This window comes from Doryrhamphus excisus, linkage group LG15 (genome assembly GCF_037039965.1).
Source record: "Doryrhamphus excisus strain RoL-2023G ecotype Guam linkage group LG15, RoL_Dexc_Guam_v1.1, whole genome shotgun sequence".
Taxonomy (NCBI): domain Eukaryota; kingdom Metazoa; phylum Chordata; class Actinopteri; order Syngnathiformes; family Syngnathidae; genus Doryrhamphus; species Doryrhamphus excisus.
Genome location: NC_136371.1, coordinates 12253385 through 12277694, shown reverse-complemented (window position 1 = coordinate 12277694; position 24310 = coordinate 12253385). Strand labels below are relative to the sequence as shown.

General features: G+C 41.0%; 1 protein-coding gene across 1 annotated transcript; it reads right to left on the bottom strand.

The window, feature by feature from the left end:
- Positions 1-7287: 7287 nt before the first annotated feature.
- LOC131104562 (ladderlectin-like) lies at positions 7288-9260 on the bottom strand. Its single transcript, XM_058051873.2, has 6 exons — positions 9128-9260; positions 9008-9032; positions 8853-8938; positions 8560-8688; positions 7635-7737; positions 7288-7558 (listed from the first exon to the last, which is right to left on the bottom strand). The coding sequence occupies exons 1-6, from the start codon at positions 9197-9199 to the stop codon at positions 7482-7484; spliced, it is 492 nt and encodes a 163-aa protein (XP_057907856.2). The 5' UTR covers positions 9200-9260; the 3' UTR covers positions 7288-7481.
- Between the last annotated feature and the right edge of the window lie 15050 nt (positions 9261-24310).

The window sequence follows — 24310 nt, the reverse complement described above, 5'->3', positions numbered from 1 at the left end:
TTCAAGTGAGCTGCGCATGTGATGCTAGATACTCGCCTTTCCCGATCCATCTCCATCTTACTAATTATTTGCCGAGTAGCAATTTTATTTGATTCAGCAGCTAGCTACATCTTCTAAGATGATTGCCAATGAACTAAGTTAATGTGTGTTGACACCTGCCATGTTGCCAGTGAATTCATGAAGCTTTATGATGAAGCCTCTTGTAAACATTTTACAGTCTATGTATTGTTATGTATTGTTGAATTACAGTTGAATTAGGCTAATATTATGTAAGACTATAGTGCATGCAAATTGTGTGGGATTCAACCCATGTTCTTGACGGGGATTGCTGCCTTATTTTCCAGCTTCTACACCAGGGGTGGGCAAACTATGGCCCGGGGGCCAAATGCGGCCCACCAAGCATTTGAATCCGGCCCGCCAGTTGCTTTCTAAGTATTTCAACTTTTAACATACAAGCTGGCAACATGACTTGCAAATCGGATGTCTTATTCATTCATTCATTCATTCATTCATTTTCTACTGCTTATCCTCGGGGGGTGCTGGAGCCTATCTCAGCTGTCTTTGGGTGAGAGGCGGGGTACACCCTGGACTGGTGGCCAGCCAATCACCGGGCACATATAGACAAACAACCATTCACACTCACATTCATACCTATGGACAATTTGGAGTGGAAACCCGGAGAAAACCTACGCATGCACAGGGAGAACATGCAAACTCCACACAGAGATGGCCAAGGGTGGAATTGAACTGGGGTCTCCTAGCTGCGAGGTCTGTACGCTAACCACTCGAATAATGTCTTATTCAGTAAAAAAAAAAAATGTAAAATTCAATTTTACATTTGTGGTCTGATGTTTAAAGTGCTCCTGAAAAAAGGGACATGAGATCATATAGTATGACACTTTTACAGATAATATTAGACAACTAATTCAATGCTAATGCAATGTTAGAATTGTAAGAGTAAAATAGTGTGTGTGTGTAAAATAGATTTTCTGGCCCCCTGGACAATTTTGTTAACTCAACGAGTCAAAAAGTTTGCCACCCCCTAATCTCCAGTACCAAGAAGAGGCTGCATGCACCCTCGAGTTCATCCAGAGGTTAAATACTTTAATTAAATAGAACCTGAATTTTTCTGCCATTTTCTGCCTTTTATTGTGTTATTAATCTGATTGAGTTCAACAACTTTATTTTTATAAATTGAATAAACACAATCATTTTTCAGGTGTTTCGCTGCAATAAACCCGGAGAGAGGCACCAAGACTGTACGAGGCAAAGTTGTATCCAAGAAAACGTCACAACCAAAAAGAGTACAAAAATCAACCCACATGTGTCCACTCTGCTAAAGAGACTTGTGGATTTTGAGTGGGACTTCATTCGAGATGGTGAGATTACTCAATCCCATTAATATGTTTGTCAAAACACTAGTTTGTCTCAATGTTCTAATTGTCTCTCCCTCTTCCTCTCGATGTTACTGACTTTTTTCCTTCATCTCTCTCCCTTACATAGTTGTCTGAATCCCTCTTTTCTTCTCTCGCGCTGATATTTTTTTATTCTCAGTCATTCTTTTACTCATGACATCTCTTTTTTTTACACCTTGTATTAGTTCTATTATTTTCTCTGTTATTGTGTTCTGTTTCTGAATCTACACATAAACTGTTTGAATGTTTCAGGCTTGGGACATTTTGTTCATTAAGATAAGATATTTTTTTATTTTCTACAACTGATACACCTCAAGGCTGGGTAATACAGTATGTTATAATACGGTACAAAGTTGATCAAGTCAATATTTTTGACTCCAAGTGTTTTGTCAGCAGTTGTTTAAAACGCATTTGTTCTGCATGTTTTGTTCCGGCTGCTGCTCGCATCGGCTATTTTTCCCGTGGTGGCGCTGGTCTTGTGTCTATGTGTGTGAACAATGTTTTTACTTGTATGCCAATTGTATTTAGAGGTTTTTTAACAGTCCCACACTGTGCTCCTTCATTTAGGAGTCTAGTTTGGAGTTGTTGTTTTTTTCCCCTCTCCTAGTGTTGTCCCCCTTCTTCACCTCCTTCTTCACCCCCTTCATCGCCCAATCATCCCGTCTTGTCACCCCTTGTCTCACTGCATAGTATGTTGTATATGTATGGATGGATGATTGCACTATTTTGCTTGTACTTCTGTATGAGTGATAAGAATAAAGGGCTACATCATGTTTTCAAGTTTTGAACTTTACATGAAAAAAATTAAAGTGCAATAAGAAGCTGTGTGGGTTTTTTTCTCTTACAGTGTAATCACAGATTGAAAAATCAATGATTATATTATATTATATTATATTATTATTATAACATGTTTTCTTAACAAAAGTGCCTGTAATTGTATGTCATCATATGACTGTTTATGTCTTAATGTCATTTTTCAAAATAGTTTATTATGGTGTATAAATAATACAAACTAAATAGTCATTTAATTGTAAAATACTGTGAAAGTAATTTTAAAACCAGTTCATACTGTATTTTTCATGAACAGTACAAAACCGTGAATTTCAGTGACAATAAAAAGATGTTAATTTTACAGCAACATAATGGCAACCCTGCTGCCAGTTGTTTACCATTTTTTACAGGAAAATTTCCAACAGTGATATATACCGTATTTTCCGGACTATAATTTTTTCATAGTTTGGCTGTTCCTGCGACTTATACTCCAGAGCGACTTATAAATGAAAAAACTGTTTATGTTACACAAATACCGGACACCTTTTCTGTTCATGTTTATTTTTGGTGTAGCTGAATAATCATTGTGTTAGCATATCTTACATCTATTCAGGCTGTTCTCTATTCTTTTATTGTTAGAGCTTGCCTTCCAAGAGGATGTAATGTCTGTTTTGGTCAAGTAGTTTGTAAAATAAATGACTCCAGTGCAACTTATGTATGTTTTTTTCTACCTAATTATGCATTTTTGGCCTTGTGCGACTTATACTCCGGAGCGACAATCATGCAAATACAATCTGCTTTTATGAATGCAATAATAATAATAATAATATTTGTCCAACAGTAATATTGCAGAGCTGGGTCGTGACTGGATGACATTTCATTTCCTGTCAAATAGAACTCATGGCAGACTTGACATGTGCTTGTGTGTCCTCATCTGTAAGATCATGTCCCTCGGCAGCATACCAACCAATTAGCTTAATCACTCACAAAATAGAGGACATTTTAACTGCAGGGAATGTGAAGGTCCCAGTGACTGACGCACCCATCTCCAGTATTCGTCTGTACTGGATGAGCTATTTCCTGCTGCGGTGATGACAACTTTGATTCTTGTCTTTCTAAGCTTGGCAATTTCCAGCCTCACCGTCTGCCGTCTTTTAGACGTGTGTCTCAGCATTCCAGGGTGGACAGGCTGCCATTGTGCTCTACGCGTGACGTTATAAAAGACGATAATCATTCATTTGAATGATGACTGTTACATCTTACAATAAGGTACACAAAATGTGTAGTATTAGTAGTTAACGAGGAACCAACCTACACACACCCTAACCATGACTCAGTAGTTCCTTCCTCAATAATTACTGCTACTATTTGTGTGGACCCATGGAACATCTTACCAATCTGGTGGATCTCAAACGGGGGTCCAAAAAATGGGGGGCAAAACTTGAAAGAAAGAGGGAAAAAAAACACCCTGGATGGATGAAAAGAGCAGTAATTTTACAAGAATAGTCTGAATACAAAGATAATTAAATTGCAATATTCTGAAAAATAATTGTGCTGTTCAATTGTGCTACTTTAAAAAAAGTTGTTACATTAAGATGCAAAGTGCAATCACGTTTTGAATCTGTAGGCACACAAGAGAACAAACCAGCGGAGATGTGTTTTATTGCTCTGTCCTTCAGGTATGTGTAGAATAAGGGTGCGGAAAATAATCAATAGTAATCGATACATCGATGCGGATGCGCGCGATGGGGGTGCATTGGCTCATTCACTGGAATCTAGATTCAACTCCGATGCAAGCGCGTTTTTTTAATGTTCAACTTCGCAATATATGCTGTTCCCCAGGCGCCATGAATGCACCATCATATTTTGGCCTTTTGTATTGAATACGGACGGAAGCCGTGAGGCACATCCAACTACTAGTAAAACAGCATGGAAGTTCTCACGCAAGCAGTTAAGAAGCCACGTTCAGAAGCCGTACAAAAGCAGCACTACGAACATGCAGACCCCCTTAAAAAGGGGACACCACAACGCAGACAAGTCTACCCGCCCCCTTAGCCCGTCTCGTTCCTGGTCGGACACCGGGGAAGAACCAAGCAAATCAGGTCAGTGGCTCTTCAGCTGCTTTCCAAAGCTATTTGTCCGCCCCCCCCCAAACGAGTGCTCAGAACAGCAGAGCAGTTGGCTTCTTCCTGACTTTGGAAACAATTTTAAAAGGGTAGAAGTTGTTTTCCACTTTCTGCTCCTCACTACTGTATTAGCCTAGCTGCTAGCTCATTCATATTAGCAGTATGTTTTACAGACAGGAATATAAACAAACATTGATTCCACTGTTGAAAGTGTCACTTTAACTTTGTTGTTGCTGTACTGTATTTTTTACAGCAGTAATTATTGTTGAATTGTTTTACTCCACCATTGAACCACTGCTATTGGAATTGCATAGCTGATGTGAAAGTGGGAGGAAAAGTTGTTGCTGTTTTAAGATGGCAAAAAGAATGATCAAGAAGTGGTGCATAGTAAAAAAGACAAACAGCACTTTAGTTGAATTTACTGCCAAGTGCCTAGAAGGAATAAAGCCAAATCCTTTTTGTAGGACCATACTGAATTCCATTTTTCCCTTTACTTATTTGAATCATGTTGAATTGCATCATATCGCAAAAAATTGCACCATATACCATCGGATTGCATTGATTTGAACTAAATGACTATCGTATCACATGGCATCGCATTGTGAGGAGGGTGAATCGTATGGCATCCTATCGCCAGAAAATTCCATGTATCGCCATGTATCATATCGCTGGCAGCGCATAGAGTAGACTTGTAGAAGAATCTAGTGTAGAAGTTTAATACTTATGTGTCACTCTTCCCTTCCACCCAGTTCTTTACCTTGGCCACTAGTCGGCAGTGTTTCCACATTAGGTGTAAATGGTGCAGTGTGATGTAAATATATTGCAAATGTAATGCCTGTGATTTGTATCCACGTGAAACAACGTGCTTGGCATCAACAGATGAGAAGATGTTTATTTTATTACTCTGTTCTTCACAATAAACGCCCATGCGCCCGTGTGGGCCACTTAAGGCGCCCGCAAGGCATATTCTAAAAATAGCACTGGTCACAAATTATCATTATTATTTTGTACTTTAAATTTTTAATCAGAATTGCTTACGTTAATGAATTTTGATTTGGATGTATAACGAACTCTGACCTCAGGTCAAAGTTCACGTGTGCGCACATCACGGTGATGAGGAGTTAGCTAACTTGTGCAGTTTAGCCGAAAAAAACATGGCAGAAAGGTGAAAAAGAACTTACAAATTTCACAGTGACTGGGAGGAAGAGTTTTTCTTTGCTTTCTTTTAAATAAAAATATAAGTGTCTCATTTGTGGCACAATGTGGATAGACCTTACAAAAGTTGTCTCAAACGCTCTAATGCGAGCTAGCCACCCGGCAGCGCATTAAGGACGGAAAGAAACAAAACGGCAACATCCAACTACAAGTCATATTTAAAGTTGTTGTTTTGGCTAGTGCGATAAAATATTAATACTTTCCATACTTCAGATTCGGGTTTGATGCTAACCCGTTGATATATTTTAATAAGCAGGGCTGTCCCACTGTGTCATTTTGCCTTCTTGAACTGGACTTTCAGTCATACGTGACTTCTGATGGTGACGGTTTATATTTTCATGTTGGCCATGAAAATAAAGTACTACATCACTCACAACAATGTAGCGGAATAAAGACACAGTCGTTACTTTATGTGGGCACCCATGAAAAGGAAATGAACATAATTGAGAATGCCCATAAAAATGTGTATTTTTGATCTTTATGCTCAAAAAGGTATTCTCAATTCCACATATTGATACTGCTTTACTTTTTGATGTATTAACTGAGTGATGTGTACAAGTAGATTTTAGAGAAACTCTCATTATTCGTCTTTATTCGTGACTCATTTATGTGCCTTAATAGAAGTACATTATAGAAATAACAGTTATCGTCTATTAAATGACAAGTAGGTTAGAAATAATGCTGTATTAAAGTAGGTCAAAGGTCAGTGCATTTTAATCTGTCAATGGCATTTCCCACTGTACTGTTTAGTGGCCACTATGCAGCTGGACGAGCCCACAAACTGGCTGAACCCTTACAAAAAAAAATATATTTATCAATGTATTACTTGAAATATATAGAAATATTATAATATATTATTTTTCCTTTATATTTTCCAATACATTATATATTATAAATACATGAAATAATATATTTTTGTACATATACTATACAATATATTACATATTCATGTAATATATGGCAATATATTGCAGAATATACAAATGATTGCCGCTTTTAATATATTGAAATATATTAAATCCAAATATATAATATATGAGTTTATATATCCCAAATTCTATGCAATTTTATATTTATAAATATCCACCATAATGTATTAAGATTTATATGGGAAAATGTATTAGTAATATATGTAAAAATAGCGTCAAATTTATGTTATGCAGAAGCACTTGTCTGTGTAGCATTATAGCGTGTGCATACAGGGAGGGGGTTGCTAACAGCTGTTTGCCACCACAATTAGTGGCTCTACCAGAGTTTTTTAAACACTGGTAGTCCTGCAAAAAAACTGTGATGGCCACATTAGATGTTACCCATGCTGTAGAAAACCTAATGCTAAAATGCTAAGGCTACTTACCATTGAGAGACATCATGAAGTCACCTCTTTTCTGGAGAAACTTGGGACTGTCCAGTCTCTACTTTGGATGGGATTGGGCATCCAAAGCAATGGCTGAATGTTAAAAGCCCACATTTTAAAAAGATACATCACCTTTATTATGAACTCCGATACCGTTTATCAACGCCCATAAAGTTGGGTTCTCAACAAGTCTTTCTAAACACTTGGGGGTGTGAGCAACCACAGCGGAGTGGGCGTGCCCGGACTTCACTATGTAACAAAATACCACAAAAGTACAAGTTATATGTACAGTTGCTGCTTTTTGGACAGTGTGTTGCCACAGGCCACAGACAATGACATCATGTTTGCAGAAAATGATTAATAATAATCATTTTGATATTGAATAATTCATCATGGCACAGTAGAGTGCCGCGACACAGTGGTTGAAAATCACTGGTGTAGAGGATAACACACAAAGACAGATCTTGATGCTGATTGGTCCTTTATTGGGTAGAGAGATGATCTAGAAGAACAGAGTAAACAAAACCACCACTAAAGTTAGGTACTGTCTCAGTCCAGTCATGTGATTGCTGAGGGAGGGTACGGTGGTAAGAGGGATGATCAGTGTTTGTAACAGTTGGCGGGTGCGACGCAAACGTAGGGCTCCTCGCTGTCGCATGACTCACCAATCCATTCACCTGGAAAAGACAGAAGTTTGATGAATGGCATGACGTTGAAACTCGAGGGAATTGGATTCACTGATGACATTCGTACCTCCATCGGCTTCAATCACCACACATTGATCGTCACCAGGCTCTCCTGTGCCAAAGTTCTCAAACTCAAAGTCTGTGCCATCAATCCAAAAAAATACATCATCCTAGAAGACAAAGTCACATTTTACTGAGTTACTCCTAAAAAAAACGACTGGATGCAATTTCATCGACTGCTTGTCACAATGCAGAAAGATTTGTAAATGACTGGTTGTTGGGATCAGCCATATCATAGATATAAATATGAACTTTACTAAAGTAGGCAGGTGCCTAAATTTGGGCACCCTTGTTGTTATATTGATTTGAGTATATTTAACACTAATTATTGGAACACAACATGTGTTTGGTAAGCTCATTGACCCTTGACCTGCATAGTGAAGCCAATCATGAGAAAGGGTATTTAAGGTGGCCAATGGCAAGTTGCATCTTCTCTGACGAGTAGCACCATGGTAGCATCAAAACAACTGTCACATGAGCTGAGAGCAAAGATTGTTCAATATCATGGTCTAGGAGAAGGATACAAAAGCTAGCTCAGAGATTTCAGTTGTCAGGTTCCACTCTGAGGAACATAGTGAAGAAATGGAAGATCACAGGCTCAGTTCTAGTTAAGGCCCAGAGTGGCAGGCCAAGAAAAATCTCAGATAAACTTAATTTCCCTTCTCATCTATGACTGCGTTGGTCTGCTATATGATATTTTCCTGGGATGGCTGATTCCAACAACTAGTCATTTTACAAAGGAACATCTTGGAAATTATCAGGGGTGCCCAAACGTTTTCATACGACTGTATTTAAAATCTTGATTGTATTGAAAAGCATTATACGGTATCATCATGAAACACAAATCCTTTACATTCTGGATGATATTCCTATTCATTCTGGAAATATTTGTACTCATCCCTAGACAGCTTTGGTCCTGGTCAATGTTTCACCTCAATGGCATCACTGAGTCCAATCCAGGCTTGATTTGCACCCGCCTCCTCAACCAGGTGATAAACGACTGCATTTTCCAGCTCGTCGCTGATTGAAGCCAGATTCCCACCCAGAATGTTGCAGATACGCTGGTGGGAGAAGAATAGATTTCATTCATCTAGTTCCATCAGGTAGTTGGTCAGAGTTGGACTTCTGACAAAGTGTTCAATGAACAAACAGCGGATCACTGATTCCCACAGCAGTCGACCGGTTCAGAGCTCCATCACAACCACCCGGTGAAATGGTTCCATACCTCTGCATCTGCAAAAGTCCTGGCTTCATCTTGGTAGATGTAGCAGCGATCATTAAACTGATCCCAGCCCTTAGGACAGCAAAGAGCTGCAACACAATTGTTAGTTTAGGTGGATAACAACACATGGACTAAGTCATTCAGCCACAGCCACCAACCTCGGTTCCTGCTTGGCCAAGCCCACTATGAAGAAGGAAGGAACACAACATCGATAATTATGAAGACCAGAGTGAATGAAACACAATATCAAATGAATGTTTGTTGAGTTGTGGACTTACTGCTCCAGTCAACAGTCCACTGAGCCCACAAAGGAGAACCAACACGTGAAGAGAAAACGCCATCTGTGCCATCAGTAGACAAATCCTGTTAACATAAATCTGGTAGGTAGAAAAGTAGGATGCCAGGTTGTCTTACCTTTGCAGTGGTGATGGGGGATGCTGAGGCTAACAGAGCCTGACTCGATCCTGGAATGTGCAAGTCAGTTCCGAAACGCAACAAGGAAATACGGAATAAAAAAGACCAGAGTTGCCAACAATTGTTGCTGGTTGAACTCCCACTCCTTCAATTAAAAGAATGATTACTTCCATTGCCAAACCATTGCCTAGCAGGATTATTGTTGCAATGACACATCATCAGTAGGGTAAAACTAACCTGTCTCACGACGGTCTAAACCCAGCTCACGTTCCCTATTAGTGGGTGAACAATCCAACGCTTGGTGAATTCTGCTTCACAATGATAGGAAGAGCCGACATCGAAGGATCAAAAAGCGACGTCGCTATGAACGCTTGGCCGCCACAAGCCACTTATCCCTGTGGTAACTTTTCTGACACCTCCTGCTTGAAACCCAAAAAGCCAGAAGGATCGTGAGGCCCCGCTTTCATATATTTCATATATTCATATATTACAGTTCAGTTACAGTATATTATAGTTCTTATATTACATGCGGAGTTCCCCAGGGGTCAATACTGGGACCAAAACTGTTCAACTTGTACATCAATGATATCTCCAAAGTCACGAAAGACTTCAAGCTGGTATTATTTGTGGATGATACCACTGCTTTTTGTTCTGGAGGGAGTACAGACGAAATCATTAGAAAGATCAGAGAAGAAATGGTCACACTAAAAAGATGGTTTGGTGATAATAGATTGTCCTTGAACCTAAGTAAAACTAAAATCATGCTGTTTGCTAACAGCAGAAAGGACACGCACCAGCAAATACAAATAGACAGTGTAGACATTGAAAGGGTGAAGGAAAATACATTTCTGGGGATCACAATAGATGAAAATATGAGCTGGAAACCTCATATTACAAATACATATACATAAGGTGGCCAGAAATATTTCAATATTGAACAAAGCAAAATTTGTTCTCAATCAGAAATCACTCCACACTCTTTATTGCTCTCTGGTTCTACCATATCTTACTTATTGTGTGGAAATATGGGCTAATAACTATAAAAGCAATCTTCACTCGCTAAATGTACTGCAAAAAAGGTCAGTAAGAATAATTCATAATGCCGCCTACAGAGAATATATTAACTATTTCTCACAAATACTTCAACTTGCTGATATAGTTCATCTAAAAAAGTTCAGCTAAAATAATGCATAAGGCTAAAAACAACCAATTACCAAAAATGTCATCCATTCTCTACAAGAGAGGAGAAATATGATCTCAGGGAAGAACTACATTTGAATGAAGAGTCTTGAACCAGTCATGATGTGCTATACATATCACTATATTGAAACTTACTATGGTACCCATTATGTCATTGGATGGTCATATCACCTTGTACTTCGGTATGTGACAAAAATAAAATTTAAAAATAAATGAAAACATTTAACTATATTAGGAAAGCAGGAAGTGAACAAATGTAACAGTTACTGATTGTAAAAGTACCAGATGGAGGGGTAGGATTTAATAAGCTTTGCTTCTTCCTATTTCCTACTCCAACTGCGGCAACCTCTGCTGGGCCCCCTCTTCAACAAGGGGCGGGGGGTGAAGCGGCAGTCAAGCAGGGCAGGAATACTATTAACTAAATGCTAAAGTGTAAAAATACCCTACTATATGACCAAAAGTATTTGCTCCCCCATCCAAATGATGAGAATCAGGTATCCTAATGACTTGGCCTGGCCACAGGTGTATAAAACCAAGCACCTAGGCATGCAAACTGTTTCTACAAACATTTGTGAAAGAATGGGCCGCTCTCAGGAGCTTAGTCAATTCCAGCGTGGAACATCGGATGTCACCTGTGCAACAAATCCAGTCGTGAAATGTAAATATTCCACAGTCTACTGTCAGCTTTAATATAAGAAATCGAAGAGTTTGGGAACAACAGCAACTCAAGTGGTAGGCCATGTTAACTGATGGAGATGGGTCAGCGGATGCTGAGGCGTATAGTGCAAAGAGGTCGCCGACTTCCTGCACAGTCAATTGCTACTGTGGCCTTCAGATTAGCCCAAATACAGAACACAGAGAGCTCCGTGGAATGGGTTTCCATGGCCGAGCAGCTGCATCCAAGCTACACCAAGGCGATGCAAAGCGCCGGATGCGGTGGTGTAAAGCACGCCGCCACTGGACTATAGAGCAGTGGAGATGCGTTCTCTGGAGTGATGAATCACGCTTTTCCATCTGGCAATCTGATGGACGAGTCTGGGTTTGGAGGTTGCCATTTGGGACTACAATGTGCCGAGTGTGAAATTTGGTGGAGGAGTAATTATGGTGTGGGGTTGTTTTTCAGGAGTTGGGCTTGGCCCCTTTGTTCCAATGAAAGGAACTTTGAATGCTCCAGGATATTCCATGCTCCTAACCTTGTGGGAATAGTTTGGAGTGGGCCCCGTCGTCTTCCAACATGACATTGCACCAGGGCACAAAGAAAGGTGTTTGTCTTTTGTAGGCAAGTAACAGAACCTTAAAGACGCATTATTAACTTGGAGCCACGGCAAGTTGGCTTGGACTGGAGAAATATGGTGGAATTGACATCCTTGGGAAAAGTCCTGCTGTAGCCTTTTGTACTAGGGATAAGCGAGTACACCTGTATCTGTATCCATATCTGTACACCCATCGCCATTTTTGATATCAATGAGACACGCCTGGAGAGTAGCGCAGTCCCGTGGGCCAGTTAGCTTTAATGGCATAACAGTGAAAGCTAATCTTATGTTTGCAAATTATGTCACCGAGCGGCAGCATGTAAATATTGAACACAAGAGGGCCAATCACTGATCCTTGTGGAACTCCCCGCAAGTGACACCACAGTGGGAAGTTAGATGCCGACCTATGTGAAATCATCTCAGGGTCGAATCACCGCAGTTTTGAAAGCCGGCATAGTTTATATATTTATATATTTATATATTTATATATATAGTTTATTATTATCATTATTATTTATTATTATTTATTATTATTATTTATTATTATTATTTATTGATATTTATTATTATTATTTATTGATATTTATTTATTATTTATTATAAAATACAATATTTATAATATTTAAGACTGAGGGAGCTAAAATTGGGAACAGCTCTTTAACAAGATTCACAGGAAGCTGGCCAACCAGACATTGTCTGTTTTGTTGCACTAACAGGTTTTGTAAGCTCGTAAGGAATATTCATTCATTAATAAATATATTAATATATACGTATATTAATATATGAATGTTCAATATTCATTTTCTACCACTTATCCTCACGACGGTCACGAGGGGTGTTGGAGCCTATTCCAGCTGTTTTTGGGCGAGAGGCGGGGTCCACCCTGGACTGGTGGCCAGCCAATCACAGGGCACATATAGACAAACAACCATTCCCACCCACATTCATACCTATGGACAATTTGGAGTGGCCAATTAACCTAGCATGTTTTTGGAATGGGGGAGGAAACCGGAGTACCCGGAGAAAACCCACACATGCACAGGGAGAACATGCAAACTCGAGTGTGGGATTGAACACGGGTCTCTTAGCTGTGAGGTCTGCGCGCGAACCACTCGATCGCCGTGCAGCCCCTCAAAATAGGAAAAGCTAGTAGGACGAAGACTAGATGTAAAGCCAACAGTAGTCTCGGCGGCCGACATGTTTAACCGACCTGGAGGCAGGGTGTCCTTCATTTCATTCCTAATGAGCTCAATTTCATTTTAAAAATTGCATGAACTAAAAAAAATTAAAGGAACACTATTTTTATTGGGCCTGGCATGAATTGAATTAAACCTGTCTGATAATTTTCTGGTTGGTTAAGCAGCTGAGGGCCTCGTTAATCAATTTCAGCTGTATTGGTGTTCATGGAATTAACAACAGGTCCACTTCAGTGGCAACAATTAGAAAACCCTCAAAACAGGACTGGTTTTGCATGTGGAGGTCATTTCAAGTTTCTCTCTCTTGATCTTTTTTGGCTGGTTTTCCACTCGTGCTGATTTTGGCTTGCATAATCATTTCTACTGGCAGTATGAGGCCATTCCTTAAGTTGCACAGGTTGTCCAACTTCTCCAGGATGGCACATCCACACGTGCTGCAGCAAGAAGGTTTAATGTGTCTCCCAGCACAATCTCCAGAACATGGAGGAGATTTCAGGAGACTGGTGGTTATTCTCGGAGAGCTGGACAGGGCCGTAGAAGGTCCTCAACCCCACAGCAGGACCGGTACCTGCTCCTTTGTGCAAGGCGGAACAGGCTGAGCACTGCTCGTGCCCTACAGAATGACCTCCAGAGGACCACTGGTGTGAATGTGTCTACCCAAACAATCAGGAACAGACTTCATGAAGGTGGCCTGAGGGCCCGACGTCCTGTAGTGGGCCCTGTGCTCACTGCCCAGCGCCGTGGAGCTTGACTGGCATTTGCTCAAGAACACCAGAATTGGCAAGTCCGCCACTGGCACCCTGTACTTTTCACAGACGAGAGCAGGTTCACCCTGAGCACCTGTGATAGATGTGAAAGAGTCTGGAGAAGACAAGGAGAACGTTATGCTGCCTGCAACGTCGTTCAACATGACAGGTTTGGTGTTGGATCAGTGATGGTCTGGGAGGCATATCCATGGAGGGACGCACAGACCTCTACTGCCTCGGAAATGGTGCTCTGACTGCCATAAGGGATCGAGATGAAATCCTTGAACCCATATATATATATATCAAACCTCTGTAAAATCATTTGTAAGCCAATGGGACCCATTTAAGAGGAAAAGGAGGCGATTGCTGAGGGCAGTGCAGTTACAGTTGAAGAAGTAATATTACCAGCACTGATTATGGCCAGAGAGACTTCAAATATTATGAAATAATGGTCGTAAAAAGCTAACAGTCGTAGAAGGAAGTTGCATCATATTGGAGGTGGTAATGCCTAGTTAAGAGTTAAGACTAAATTAAAGGTATTTCCATGAATGTGAGTCGGCTCAAAGAAATGGAAATCCAGGTTTTAAAAAAACTGCGTACGTATGTAGTCCGTTTTTTCTCCTGTAAACCTGGAATTTCCCCTATGGGGCTAATAAAGGGATATCATATCTTATCTATTACTGGGTGAACTAGAAAATTTACTTCAGCTCAGTTTCACACCATACAATTAAATAAATTATTGCTTTAACTACAAAAGACTTGCTTGGCAACTTGTGGTGCATACAGTGTGACAGGACAATCCTACACAAAAGTACTAACACGAACAGGTTCAATGACCTGTGAAGTAAAGGACTGATTAATACTATCACCCATACACATGCTGACACTTTTAAAAATATTTAATACATGTCACAATATCACCAAAATAATGCAACTCTGCCGCTTTATTTGAATTGAAGAGTTGGAGCAAAATAAAGTTAAAAGTGTAAAATAGGGGTGCTCCGATCCATCGGTATCGGCCAATATCAGTGAAAATGGATGGTAATGGCTTTAAAATCCCCTCTGTGTGTGGGACTTCCTTCCTTCCATATGATTGTCTTTGTCGAGAGTTTCCTTCCCGAGCTGTCAAAGCCCTTCTGCTGGGATCTGTGCTCTGTGTTGCCAAGTCGGCCATCATCGTCACTCCTTGCTCAGCAATCTCATTGAAGAGGGGGTGCAGCGGATGCGGCTGTAGAGGCCCAGCAGACGTGGGCAAACCTGCGTTTATTCAGGTTCCCAGTGAATAATGTGAGGCGCCTATTATATGAAATACTTGGATGACCTGTACACTTGGAAACTGTGAATGGGAAATACTAGTCATCAATTTGGAATAGTAGATTTTATATACAGTATATGTTTTCCAGAAAATTTTGAGTGCTAACCCCTGATATACATACTATAAATATAGTAAATATATGTCTTACACAAACATACACAAACACAAACTGCTTTTCTAAACAGCATATCTTTCCAACAGTAATATTGCGGAGTCGGGTTGGGGTTTGTTGATTATCGGTGTGGGGGTCCCAGCATTTGTTGCCAATTATAACTTACGGCAGACTTTACCTGTGCTTTGTGTGTCTCCACCTGTGAGAAAAACAACATACCAATCAATCAGGTTAATTACACACCTCGGAATACAAATGACATTTCGGGGAACTTATTCACAATGACTGACACACCCGTCTACACTATTCAAGTGCAGAGATGAAGGAAGTATTGTGTCCTACGGTGACGACAGTGACCATCATTGACTTCATTGTTTTGTTGGTCAATAGCTGTGCCTCACCCTGTGCTAGTCTTCTTTCACCAACGTGGCCAACGTGACTCAGCATTCCAGAGTGTACGGTGTGTCATTTTGGTAAGAAAACTTTATTGTAAACTTAGTAATGAGTAGAATTTTACTTTCAAATTAATCAAAGTAGTTGCTATACTAATTACATTCAATCATGACAATAAAAATAACTGCACATAAACTGAGTAGCACTAATATGTGAGTCAAAGTAGTATTCATCAGACACACAGTTCACGTATCACGTCCGGTTAGCAAGAAGCAGAAATGAAAATGATTATACAAAAGATTGCAGCCAAAGTCAAAGCAACATTTTTCAAAGGGTTCAGCAATGGGCACATTTTCCAATTCATCATGAAATCATTGGACCTATTATGCTTACTTTGGGCCCTTTTTATTGAGTTGTGGACTCCTGTAGAGCCGCTACACAAAATAACCCGCACAGAAAGCTTTCCACATCTTCCAGAATCTGCACCTATCCCAGCTGTGTTTCCTTGCATTTCCTGCTTCCGGCAATACGGTCTGTTTTAATTTATTCCATCCACAGCCCACCTCCAGGCACGCCCACTCCGCCGTCATTGTTTACAAGGGCAACTGAGGACTTCCGGACAGCTGCCGAACCCCTTTCTAATTTTGTCGGTGTTGGAGTTGATAATAAATGTGGTGAAAATGTGGTCATTACACGTTTTTTGCAGGACTATCTTGGGTAGACCCGCTGATTGCGGTGGGAAAAGACTATTAGCATCTCAGACAACAAAATCAACACAGTTGGGACATTGATAAATTGTTACTTACACCTTGCAACCGTTTGGAGCATAGTGCACTTTCATATTGGCCCATGTTCACAAAACAGTCCCGTGTGAAATGACGTTGACAACTGAAAATATTTTTCTCTTGCAGGCCTGGAATCAGGGAATTCCAACTTCCTCCTGCCGCTCGTTAGACCCAAATAAACATTTCCCGGAAGCCATTGCTAAAACCGTAAACAGAGCGTAGCAAAGCTGGGTGGAGGGCAGGCCTACAGCGTATCTGGGCATGTCCGTATAAGGAATTACGGATCTCATTGACGTCAGTGTTTGAAAAAACTCTCTGAAACCGAGCATTCAGAGCCATCCGAACCTGTTCAGAGAAGAAGTAGAAGAGAAGTGAAACTAGCCAGTCAGTTAGTTTATCCGTAATCAAAATAATAAATGAAAGCTGCGTCTCAGGAGCCACTCAGGAGGGGCGCTTCATGTCAGTTATGTCATATGAAATCTACCAAGCTAGCTTGGCCATCTACCGACGTTTCAGCTAAATACCACCTCTCAATCAAAGAGGGAGAAGAACAACTCGCTTGCTGGCAGCGTTGTGTCACAGCCTATACTTTGAGTCCAAAAGGTGCCGGCGCCGTCGTGCCCCATTTGGCACCACACCAGAGCCATCACTGAGTGCAGCCATTTTGCTTAGCATGTAGTGTCTTTCAAGCCTTGCATGGCTAATGTTTTTCTACTTGATGTTACATTTTTCCTTTGTGACTGAAAGTTTCCCAGTCCAACAGTCCCAGTTTTGTGATGATTGTTTATTCATTTTTAGTTTTGTGGGGATTTTTATTCTGGTCTTAAATGTTTATGTTGTAAGCTACGAGTACCTCATATCCTTTTCAGTCCCAATTTGAACCTCCACTAGTCTGGGCATTTACAGACGTCTGTTCAGGGATGGTGTGTTTGAATGTTTGGTAGTGTTCCTGGCACCACCTGGTGGAAAAGACAAGCACTAACAAGCTGTCACATTATGGAACACTACAAACAGCAGACTGCCTATTGTTGACACACCATCAGCACACAGCACTACAATCCCTAACAAGGCCTACAAGTCTGCCAACAAGGGGCCTCACACACGTCACTTCCTGTCTGTTCCGTTTTTGCCAATATAGGGCACGTAAATGAAGTCAAATAATCACACAAACACATGAACGAGCTCAAACTAAATAGGTCCTTACCCTATAGCACCAGTAGATGGAGACTATGCTCTGCTTAGGAGAGTCTCTGCATGTGGAACTCATAATCCACTACACACACACTGGGAAGTGAGGTTTGGTTGTGAGGACAAAGTAGACAAACTCTGACAGAGCGATGGCACCGGAGGGCGGCAGCCTAAAAGGAGGACACCAGTCTTAAGGGTGCTTTTTAAAGAAACTGATGGGGTAAAACTTGAGTTTTACCTGGAGGTGAAGCAGATGCTCACCAGACAACCGCTTTGTTTACGCTGGTGGCGAGAGCTGGGAACCCTGACAAGAATGTAACCAACGTGCTTTGGTTCAACTTAAAGCAAACAGCACATTGAAGATTATGCTGTGGAAGAGTTGACGTTGAAAATGAGACACAATTCCCACACACAGCCACAGCTCTGGCGGCGATGGACAGCAGGCCACACGCTGACATCATCCTGCCGTCTTTGATGGTGGAAAACCAGAGAAGAAACTCCTGCAGATACCTGGTTAGTGTTTAAAACCTGCCCTCAAAGGTATATGACCAGAGGAGGGGCACAAGAACTTAAAAAAGACCATAAAATACGTGCACACATGCAGAAGGAGAGCCCAAGCTGCCATCTGCAGCACCATCTTGGACAACAGCTTGGAAAATCAGGGCTCTACATTAACAACAAAAATGACTTGCCCATGGGGAATCCTTAAGGTGAGAACTACTTGCCCGAACTTGCCCCATGTAAAATGAAAAGACTGCCATAATGATATCATCAAATTTTTGTGGCATCACATGAGAATCTCAAATAAAGATGAAATGATTATCATTTCCTACATAGATCATGACGTTGCATGGAAATCTGGATTGTCAAGAGACTTGTAGGCACTTTGCCTTGATAAATAAAAGTACATTCATGATTGAATAAACATTGTGCTTAAAAAAAAATTGTGGAGATGTATATAAACATGGCATGCCATACTACCTTACACATCGTAGTCGTAGTAAGCAGTGATATTTATAAGTTGTGCACCACGATGAAACATTATTGAATAGACACATTTGTGTACTAGTAAAGTGTTTTTAATCCAGAAAAAAAGCTCAATGGTCAAACAATAATTTGTGAAGCAAAGGTGAGAAAAATACACAGAGAAATGGAAGCGCTAGATTTTGTAGCTTGTGCAAAATCAGCACTTGGTATTGGATTTAATCGGTGGTGTTTCATTGTGACCACTTCAAATTGTCACAGCAATGTGATTAACTCACCTGTGCCATCATTTGATTTGCTGCCGCTAATAAAATACTTGTTTAGGAGGCACTGGTTCATCACTCTTTGCTGTTTCCTTCAGAAGTTGTTGAAGAATTAGACCATGTTGGCAGGGACGCCATGATAAATGTTTTCCTAGTCAAACCATCGCTGATTGGTTGATCGCAAACAAGAACGGGTGTGGGTAAAACACGGACTGCGGTCTAAATAAACGATTCTGATTGGTCCATTTCAAGATTTGCAAGGATTGGTTTGCAAATTACCACCGGAATTACGCAGTCCGTGTTTTACCAACACCCAACAAGAACCGCTTTAAAAAAAACTCTTGGCAGTATGGCATGCCAAAGTGCACTTGCCCGACGGGAATATCACTGATTGAATTTACTTGGACGAATTTTGTTTTAACTTGCCCCGGGCCATCGGTACATCGTTATTGTTCAGCCCTGAAAATGAATCCAATGAGGTTGATTGCTGAAAAAAACAAATACTGGATAGATGCGTTTTTCATGCAGACAGGTTCCTTTATTGACTACAGAGAATATCTTCAAATGTGTTTGACTGGCGGTAAGCAATGACAACTTCACTTTGTGAAAGAAAAAATAGGTCTTGATAGTAAACCCAGAGATACAGAGGCACCGCTAAAGTTTGAGATGATCTGAGTAGAGTCATTGTTCCAGAAGATGCAATGGTATGAAGGCTGATTAGTGCCTGCCACAGCAGTACGCATCTCTGATGCAAACATATGGCACTTTGACGGTGCAGTCCTTAACAAACCATTCACCTAGAAGGAAAAGCAAGATCTTTAAGAATAACATTAGACTCAACCTTGGGTAAAATGCTTTCATCGACTATGCTTTTACCTCCTGCATACGTCACAACACAGGCACCATTATCACTAGGCTCTCCACGGCCAAACTTATCCAAATCAAAGCCGCTGCCATCAATCCATTGAAAGTCTCCATCCTAGAAGACAAAGACATTTTCTTTGTCGCAAGGAATACTTCAACTAGGCACAAGGCAACTTATTGGTGAATATTCCACCTCAGCGGGATCATGGAGTCCAATCCAGGCGAATTTTGCAGCCCCTTTTTCAAGCAGTCCTACAACCAGCAGATTTTCTCGGTAACTGTGGATGGTGACCAAACTCCCTCCAAGCGTTTTGCAGACATTCTATGGGAGAGACAGAGTGAATATAAACATGAACTCAAGGAGATGACTCACTGGTTTTGGACCGCATCACAACTACTGTGTCCAACTCTTACGTACCGCTGCATCTGCAAAGGTCTTGGCTTCAGCTTTCAAGCTGTAACAGTGATCATCAAACTGAGTCCAACCCCTTGGACAGCAACCACCTGCAACACAATTGTTATTTTATGTCGAAAGACCGAGACGAAGCTATTGTTATCAGTCATAGCTACCAACCATATTTGCCATGGTGAGACAGAGACCGCTGTGAAGAAGACACACAGTTTGTTCAATTCAGACAGCTGAACACTTGGTAAATATCAAACAGTTTCAAGTATGGGCAAACAAGACAACTGGAATTCTTCTTGGTTGTTGAAGACATATGACGTGGAATTTCTAGTACAGTTTACAAAACACAAAGGTAGCCCCTTCTGGTCCAGACTCTTGGACAGAGATGGTTGATGGTTTGAGAGAAAGCCATGAGGTGGCCGACTAAGCAGCTACACATTTCTATTAACAAGTCAGTCGGTGATATTTGGACTCACAGCGCCAGTCAACAGTCCACTGATCCCACCAAGAAGGAAGAGCACACGAAGCGCAAGCGCCATCTGTACAATGAAGCCCGATACTGTTACATTCCAAATGTCACATGGGATGAAGTCGGAAAAGGAGCATGTACGGTCGTGTCATCTTACCTCTGCAGTGGTGATGCTGGATGCTGAGGACAACCAAGAGCCATCCTTTTTATATGCTTGATTGACAGTCCTGGAATGGACGGCATCTCTCCATACAAAGGAACGTCATCACACATCATCACAAAACTGACTCACATTGATTTCTCTCACTGAGACTGATTTCCTCTTGGAAAGAAATTCAAGCAGATGTCACGTAGACAATGAAAGGTGGCAATGACTGGGACTCGCCATCAGCTGTTTCACGCTGGTGGAACAGGTAACAAAAACAAAGAGTTGAAAACTAAGCAGGCCACAGAGAATGATGAACCATTGGCTTGGATGTGTCATTCATTTAGTCAATTAGGTAGTTATTATTTGCTTTAATTAGTTGCAGAAATGTCATCTTTTGACAATCAGAATCACAGAAGTTGGTGTCAACCCAACTGCTTTGGAAACAAGACAAGGTAGCTTAACTGGTAGTATTAACTGTGGAACTTTACTACATCTGGATCAACGTATTAACTCTGTGGAAAAAGCGACAGATCTGCTTTCTCCTTCCTGTTCCTGTCTGAGCTGTTAGCTAACAGTGAGAACTCAAACAAGCCAAGAACTCGCTTCCGGACACTGGACTCACCAATGGTGGGCCTGGACAGGTATGACGTTCTACGAAGCCTTGGTCCCTTGGAAGTAAAGAAATTGTTTGGATTTTTGCAAAGCAGTTGTCCCTCAGAATATCCCGGTTGGATTATTGCTCACACTATGTCTAATTTTTTGAGAAATGTGTTAATTATCACCGTTTCATGGTAGACTATGGTCTACTGTTAGTCAAAACATATCGGAATACGAGTGATATGTAGTACTTCGGTCACTAGGCATCAGTACTGACACAAAACATTGAGACATACAACTGTACTTATGTAAGAGTATTGTTACTTTACAACAATTCCACTCAATAATAAAGGATGTGATGTTGCACATATCAGTATCAGTTGATATCGGAATCGGAAATGGAGGGTTGGACAATATCGGCATATCGGTATGCACGTTCAAATAAAATAAAACCATTACCATTACATTATTAGGGATGTCCATTATTGGCTTTTTTGCCGATAGCCGATATTGTCCAACCCTCCATTTCCGATTCTGATATCAACTGATACTGATATGTGTAACCTCACATCCTTTATTCTTGAGTGGAATTGTTGTAAAGTAACAATACTCTTACATAAGTACAGTTGTTCTATAGGCTACCCCACCCATCCCTGACTAGTACATATTTTAGTTATACAACAATACTTTTGTGTTTCTTGTGCCTTGGTTTATGTTATTTCTGGAAAGATTTGAAAACGCACCGAGATCAAAATCTCATTTGCAAGGGTGACCGTCATAATAAATACTAAAATCATTTACAGCCAGGTAAATCATGAAAAACACAAGCAGGCTTGTTAGCTCGCAAGTTTGCTAGCGAGCGGCAAGTTGATCAGACCCTGCGTTAAGCGATACTTCATTCACCTTACTTGTTTACCATGGTTAAGTTAGTTTCTCACGTTGGATGCTCCGTAGCAGCAGTTGTTCCGCTACATAGTTCCCACGCAGGCTGGGGACCGTCAATAAATGACTATTGCGTTGAAGAGAGTTTGTCTTAAAAATGCAATATATTCAAAATCACACCATCAACTTCCTCCTTTTTTGCTGGGCTCTGTGAACAGTGACAAAGACGTATTGAGCACTGACTTGTACCATCCATATTGGATGTGGCAAGAACAACGAATGGAGAGATGTCTACTACAGGTACTGCTTGGAATTTGTACAAACTGGTTTAAAAAAAATACTTTTGATTGTATTTGATGTACTAACATCATGGCATAACACTGAGGATTGCTACGGTGAGACCAACCTCCAAAAGCTCAGGAGAAAGGTTTGGTCTATTTCCTCCAATTATTTTACAGGCCAGATAGCGGTCTGTGTGTATCAGGTTGTTTTTGTGGTTTAAATCGGAGAGTGTAGACACCACTTGCAAGTGTACTTCCTAGTTCAGGCTGCAAGGTCAGATAAATGGAGAGGCATGTTTCAGCAGCAAAGTAAAACAAAGGTTGTTGTTTGCTTTATTTAGCTGCAGAAATGCCAACGTGACGATCAGAACCAGGCCAAGTGCTTTGGACCCATATGGACTAGCTGCATCGGCTGGTTCCCAACAGTGGCCTCTTTGGTACCAAGCTTTGTGTTGCCCTTATAGCCCATGCCAGTCTTGTGCTGGTCTACAATCTTGTACATGCGGTCCTTGGACAGCTTTTTGGTCTTGCCCTTGGCGGTTGAGAGGTTTGAACAAAAGAGACTATTTCTCTGGTAGGACTTTCTTTACACTGAGGAAAACGCCATTTTTGTAGTAGTCGCCAAATCAGCTGCATGGGTCACGTAGGCCCTGGGGAGCTGTCTGGGAATCGGAATCAACTGTTCCAAGCTGGTGAAAGGTGTGAGGGAAATTAAGCGAACAAAAACAAAAACGAGCCACAGAGATTGGTGTCTCGAACATTTGCCGGGGCGTGTCAATCAATTGGCCAATTACCTTGTATTTGTTGTTTAAACCAGAGAGTGAAGACATCACAAGCTCAGATAAATGGAGAGGCTCGCGTCAAGAAGGACATCTAGGGTCAAACTTAGTCATCCAAATTTGCCAGAGAAACAAAGGTTTCCATAACAGATTGGTATTTTGTGCCCGGTGACAGGAAGTCACCAGACAGACGGAACGAAGAAGAAGGAACAAATGCTGAATGGCGAAATGAGGACATTCCAGGCGTCAGTTAGGCTGAGAGCAGCTCCAGAGAGAATGAACAAAGGGAAGGCAGACAAGCATGATGGCAAACGGGTGGAGGAATAAAAAGGTTGGGGGGAGACAGTAATGGTCTTTTTGCATCTTGTTAAAATATAGATTTCCCAAAACATTATTACTGAGATAGTCCTTCATCAAGGGTAATTAACTTCAGGACACAACCAAAAAAACCTCCAGAAGGCTGGTTAGTCTGTCTCTCTGGTTGAGAGAAGCCAAATCTGTCAAAAGCTAAAGTGTACTCTCTAAGTACACATCAAATATTGTTGGATGCAAAATGCAGAACAAACAGACAACTTTTGATTTGACTTTTCATGCAACAGCATAAATATAACATCAAGATGACAAAGAAAACAACTAACAAAGTCCTTTCAGTGGATGTGTAAAACAAACGCCAAAACACGTGTGGTGGTGCCAGAGGAGGTTTTCCAGGGCTGTGTTGTCCTGCTCTGCTAATGACACGCCACCTCTGACCAGACACTCCAATTAATACTTCTATCCAGCGCTAGACAACTCTGCTACTAGTAAGTGTTTCTTCTCAATGGCATCATGGAGTCCAATCCAGGCACCCCCCGGCCCTGCAATGACCAGACTTCCTAGGTAACTGGGTGGAGACCAAGACACTCCCAAACCTCCTCATGGTGAAAGGAGAGAGAAAGTAAACATTAAAACCGACAATCACTCATTCTTGGAACTAATTACCAACATCCTAATACTACTACCGTGACCTGGATGTCTGAGAAGCTACACATTTGTATCCACCAGTTAGCAGGTGGAATCTGGACTTCCAGCTCCAGTCAACAGTCCACCAATCCCACAGAGGAAGAACACATGAAAAGCAAACGCCATTTTTGCCACAATAGAATCCTTCCTTGTCCCGCCTCATTTGTTCCAGTCCCGACCGTGATAA

Coding starts and splice junctions, on each gene's coding strand:
- LOC131104562 (XM_058051873.2), bottom strand. CDS start 9,199: ATGGCACAGATGGCGTTTTCTCTTCACGTGTTGGTTCTCCTTTGTGGG. Junction 9,033..9,127: donor GTGGACTGTTGACTGGAGCA/GTAAGTCCACAA, acceptor CCTTCTTCATAG/TGGGCTTGGCCAAGCAGGAA. Junction 8,939..9,007: donor TTGGCCAAGCAGGAACCGAG/GTTGGTGGCTGT, acceptor ATTGTGTTGCAG/CTCTTTGCTGTCCTAAGGGC.